This window comes from Nannospalax galili, unplaced genomic scaffold (genome assembly GCF_000622305.1).
Source record: "Nannospalax galili isolate Female #2095 unplaced genomic scaffold, S.galili_v1.0 scaffold648, whole genome shotgun sequence".
NCBI lineage: Eukaryota > Metazoa > Chordata > Mammalia > Rodentia > Spalacidae > Nannospalax > Nannospalax galili.
In genome coordinates this window covers 7,287,094-7,292,781 of record NW_008360311.1, presented here as the reverse complement: position 1 = coordinate 7,292,781, position 5,688 = coordinate 7,287,094, and the positions used below count along the sequence as shown (strand labels likewise).

General features: G+C 44.6%; 1 protein-coding gene across 4 annotated transcripts in view; it reads right to left on the bottom strand.

Annotated features, from left to right (window-relative positions):
• The window catches only part of Kcnk2 (potassium two pore domain channel subfamily K member 2), a 243,405-nt gene that overhangs the window by 53,257 nt on the left and 184,460 nt on the right, over nucleotides 1-5,688 (bottom strand). For all 4 annotated transcript variants that reach the window (XM_008824862.2, XM_029559485.1, XM_029559486.1 and 1 more), the window contains exon 6: nucleotides 2,341-2,480. In XM_008824862.2, the coding sequence (XP_008823084.1) occupies nucleotides 2,341-2,480 (140 nt within the window). The remainder of the gene's footprint in view (nucleotides 1-2,340; nucleotides 2,481-5,688) is intronic.

Sequence of the window (5,688 nt, the reverse complement as noted above, 5' to 3'; positions counted from 1 at the left end):
GATTTTGTCTTCAGGAGTTCCACGGTGGCCCAATTCCAATGTGGGTCAGAAGTTTTCAGATTTTCTCCTTAGGTCTGGAATCTTCTAAGAATGCTTTTGGCCTCAGGAACTTGGGTGGCACTGACTTGAGATCCTTGCCGTGGCTGCGCCACGCAGGGATGCAAAGGCAGATGGGGAGGGAAGAAGCCCCAAGATTTCCCAGGGAGTGGATTGAGTAGCTGGGTTGTACTGGGTGCAAAGGATCAGGGAGAGGAAAGGTAAGCCTCGGAGCCCCAGAAAGAGGCTGTCAGCCCCAGCAAGAGACTGGCAGGGGTTGCAGGACCAGGGAAGTAGAGGGAGATGAGGGCGGGGCCAGGTCCAGAAGTGGTGCCTCTGGGGCCCAAGAAAGGCACTAAGTTGGTCTGGGTGAGAAGGGTCAGGAAGCATTATTGGTTCCCCCGGTGTCTGGGGCCCCAAGTTTAGGTATGGCGCACGTCCCAAACTAGGAGTAGCGAACAATGGGGGAGATGGAAGGGTGAATGTGGCTTTGGGAGTCAAGGCGAGGAGGGCTGCGCTATAGACTTACCCCAAAAGGCCTGAGGATAGGAGTGCAGGCTAGGAGAGTTAGCTGGTAGTGCAGGTCCAGGGACGCAGAGAGAGGTGAGGGCGGGACCAGGACCAGAAGCAGTGCTCCTGGGGCCCAAGAAAGGCACTCAGTTGGTCTGAGTGAGAAGGATCAGGAAGCAGTATTGGTTCCCCAGGTGTCTGGGGCCCCAAGACTAGGAATGGCGCAGGTCCCAAACTGGGAGTAGCGAACAGCAGGGGAGATGGAAGGGTGAATGTGGCTTGGGGAGTCAAGGCGCGGAGGGCTGCGCTATAGAGTTACCCCAAGAGGCCTGAGGATAGGAGTCATGGTTCTCATTTTAACTATGCTATCTAAAACTTTGCCAGAAATTCCCTTGATTCACAAGGAGTTAAAATAAATCTTTCTCTTCCTCCCTCACTTTCATTGTCTCCCCCTCCCTCCTACACACATATAAACACACATTTTTCACACACACACACACACACCAAGCCAAAGATTTAGGTAGATTCATTGGAACCCCCTGAAAAAAGAACTTTTTAACCCCATTTAACACATTATGAATATTGTTTTGATGATTTGCTCACAATACAAAGATTGTGGTTTTATGATACAACTAATATAGAAAAGACAACGTTTGTAAAGAAATTAAATTCAAAATGTCTTGATGCCTTTCTTTCAGTTATATGTTAAGGAAAGCATACTGGAAGAATCAAAGATTCAGTACCGGTGTACTTTGGCCTATGGAGTGCAGTTAAGGAAACACAGACTATAATTAAATGAAGGCAAATGAACAGCAAAGGTACAGACTGTACAGACCTGCTAGTCCCTTAAGCACTCAGCAAAGCTGGCCAAGACCCAGGAGAAAATAAATACAAAATACATTTACAAAAGCAACTCTGTCATCCTCCAACCAGGCATATTTCTGGACATATAAATAAGAAATCAAAATTTAATATCCAAAGGATGGGGATTTCAAAATCAGCGATTAAAATTTAAAATTTCCAGAATTTGGGGGCTGGAGATATGGCTCAGTGGTTAAGAGCACTGGCTGCTCTTACAGAGAACCTGGGTAAGGTCCCCAGCACTCACATGGCGGCTAACTACCATCTGTAACTCCAGTTCATGGGGCTCCTACACCCTCTTCTGACCTCTGCAAGCATTGCATGACATGGTGGGTACACTCAGGCACACACAGGCAACATACCTATATGTATAAAACAAAAATAATAAACAAAATATTTTCCAAATTTCCAGAATTTCATGTATCAAAATTCCCAAGTTCATTATGTTTTGCTGTACAAAATCAATAAAATTATAAATATTTGAAGTACGTTCACAGAGGAAAGAGCCATAATGAACACGGTTTTGGAATGCATATGTACATTTACGTACACAAGAGAAAAGGAAATCAACTTATAAAACATTCCCTGTTTCATTCTTCTGATGCATTGACACAATTGGGGGGGGGTGGTAAGAACAGAGCTCAGAGCCTCACACATGCTACAAAGTATTCTACCTTTGAGATACATTCTCAGACCCAAATATTTTCTATTATATTGTATTTTTTATGGAATAAACTTCACTTTGTACCCTTGAGTGAAAAAAAAAAATAAAGGAAACCGAAGAATACATGAGGAAAACGTTTTAAATTACATCTTATGCTAATGCAAATATTAACGTTTAAATATTTAGGATATAAATTTAAAAAAACTCTTTAAGAAGTCCTTCACTGAAGGCTCCATGTGTGGATGTGTTTGCACACTCCTAACCCTCACCTCTTCCTTCGTCTTCTTGGAAATCACCCGCAGCCAATCCCCAATCATGCTCAGAACAGCAGCAAAGTAGGCCAGGCCTACCAGGATCCAGAACCACACCACAGGCTTGTAGAAGTCGAGATATTCGATGTCTGACCCACCTGTGAAAACAGAGAGCACGACGTTCACAGTCCTCAAAGTCCATGATCTAGAGATGTGATCCAATCCTTAGCTGAACTTTGTTTCCCATGACAGAAATCGAATCACCGCACTGGCCCTGCTTTTCCTTCGCACTGACTTTCTCATTGAACAAGCTTAAGACGTGCTTCTCAAGGAAGCACCTTGCTTTTCCTGCTTGTTTTCCTGTCCTTGCTTCCTGTTTCTTTTGTCACCTGTGATCTGTCTCAACTAGTCTAGCCCTCAATTATTCTGTGTACTGAATGCTTCTTTCCATTTTGATCTTAAGAAGTAGAAGTTAGGGCTGGACAGAGGGCTCAGTGATTAAGACCACTGGCTGCTCTTGCAGAGGACCTGGGTTTGGTTCCCAGCACCCACATGGTGGCTAACAACCATCCATAGCTCCAGTACCACGGGAATTCGATATCCTTTCCTGACTTCCCTGGGCATTGCACGACACAGGTGCACTTACACACACACATACCAGCAATATACCCATACACATAAAATGAAAATAACAATTAAAAAAGGAGCAGAAGTTAGTGATTAAGCTTTTCATGCCATACAGGGGACGAAGCCTGTGTACCTGGCTCCCAGTCAGGGCGTGCTGTCCAACCTATCTAACACCGAACCGAACAGAGAGTGATTCCAGAGACGGTTCCTATTTTCAGCTCATACAAAAGATGGGTTGGTAACAAGGGCCAGAGGCAGTGCTGTGACAGGTCTGAGAAGAAACACAGCCATTTGGGGGATGTTGCCATCATTTCCCCCAACTTGCCAGAGGAATTCCCACAGTGCTCATGAATCTAAGTCCCCAAAGCCCACGTAAAGGCCACGCACCATTGCTCACAGCTGTAATCCCAGCATTCCTACCAAGAGATTGGTGGGGAAGACAAGAGGTCCCAGCAGCACCTGGGCCAGCCAGCCCGGTGTGGACCAAGCAGCCCAGTGTGGGCCAGCCAGCCCGGTGTGGACCAGCCAGCCCGCAGCCCGGTGTGGACCAACCAGCCCGGTATGTGCAGCAGCAAACCACAAGAGACTGTCTCAAAAGAGAAAAAAAAAAAGAAAAAAGGACAGAAAGAACCAACACGTGAGGTTGACCTCTGACCTCTGACCTACATGTGTGCACACTCAAACACACACTCACATAACATTTACACACACGCAGTTAAACAAGAAAGCCTCACAGAGACAACTGCTCACTATAGAGCATATCCAGCAGCACTAAAGAAACTAAAATGGCACCATGTTAGAACACAGAAGAAATGATTTTGATATCTGGAAGTGGGGCGGTGAGAAGGTAGACGGGGTGCCAAAATCAAGATCAGCCAGGCACTGAGAACACATCCTCTTTCAGAGGATTCCTGTGGTGCATCAGGAACATACAAATGGAGCCAGGGAGTCGCCAAGGCCAAGTGAAGACTGGAGAGGAGGAGGCTGTGTCAGATGATAAAGGCTGGATCTGAGCTCAGAGGGGAGCAGGTTACACTCACGGAGAAAGAGGTCCTCTGTTCACGTTTGAGAGTAGGATCAGAAGGGGCTGAGTGGCAGAGAAGCCCCGCAAGAAATTTCCATTTGGAAGTAACTGGGAAATTACAGGCATGGGAAGGAGAGGCACGGAAGCAGCTGAGCAGGGAGTGATGACATCACAGCCACAGAAGTGTCTCTAAAGACCACAATACCTAGACCACACAGTAACTTAACAGTTGATGGATTAGTGACATTGACAGTTTAAACTGGGACATGACAGTGCTATGGGGTGCTATGGGGACAAATGGGGGCAAACACCCAGCAGGATCTCGGTCTAACACTGCATGGGGCCGAGTGGGGCTTAAGCATCTAGGACTAACTCCACAGAGGTCAGGATACTCAGTTGGGGAACATGGTTCACAGAAATCCAACCCAGAGCTAGTAAATACCGAGTACACATTAGATTCAAACAAAATATTAATGTAACATTCCTCTACACGAATTAGACTTCGGATACCCCGCAAAGATGCTTTCCAACGTAAAACCAGAGTAGAAAAAGGGAGGGAGGTTCAGACAGGTAAATAATGTAGATCTGTAACACATTCAGCTTTCTCTTGGGGAAAACGATGCTCAGAAGACCATCTATTCAAAGGGAGTGCTACCCTTCAAAGTGTTGCTGAACATTTTCATTATACAGAATTTTATTTTAAAAAATCAATTCCTGGGGCCGTGGAGCTGGGTCTGTGGGGGAAAGGCACATGCCACCAAGTCTGATAACCTGAGTTTAATCCATAGATCCCACGTGATGAAAGGATAAAGTGATGCCCACAAGTAGGTCTCTGACCTCCACACATGCTGTGGAATGTTTGTGTTTATACACATACACTAAATGCAAAGATACATAATTAGTTCTTAGAGAGATCATGAGGATTAAGTGTATCTCGGTGATTGCTGAGGCTTGGCTTGGCTCCTGGGGAATGTAGCTCAACACATTCACAGAACTGACCTCAGATATGTGTGTGTGTGTGTGTGTGTGTGTGTGTGTCTGTAAACCTATTATACGATAGACTCATCAGAAAATTCCATTTTTCAATTGTTTCTATTTCAGTGAAACAGAAATGGCTTTTCTCAAGTACTCTTCTCTCTCTTTCTTTCTCTCTCTCTCTCTCTCACCAAAAATCTTCATCCAAATACTTGGGACTTAACACATAAGTTCACTGAGATGTTGATTTGAGGACAGCTAGTTTATGCTCAAGCTGACATTTAATGTCTTTTTTTTTTTTCTTATAAACAGGATGTTACACAGTAAAAGAGTAAATGAACTTGATCACCAAAAGGCCTATATTTGGTTAAAATGTCCGACTCATGAATTTTAGGGGATTCTAAGCCATAGATAAACATTTTCGTCCCCTTTTCTTAACTGCCGCTCTTAAAATGAAATACTGGGTGCCAGATGATCTCAGAGAAAACAGTATGTGATGCGTGCTGTCAGAGGACTGACAGGCAAGGTTCAGCTCACACCTGAGGTCTATGAGTTAACGTGTGCATTCATCAACTCATCTGCTGCAGAAACCTTTTCCAAGTTGGCATATATGTAAGGTTGATGAGTTGCTAAAAAATAGAGCTGTTAGTTTTATTTTAAAATAAGGAAGTGATTTTTTTTTTTTTTTTTTTTTTTTTTTTTTTTTGGACAGGGGTTCCCCTTTACCCCCGCCTTTCTTG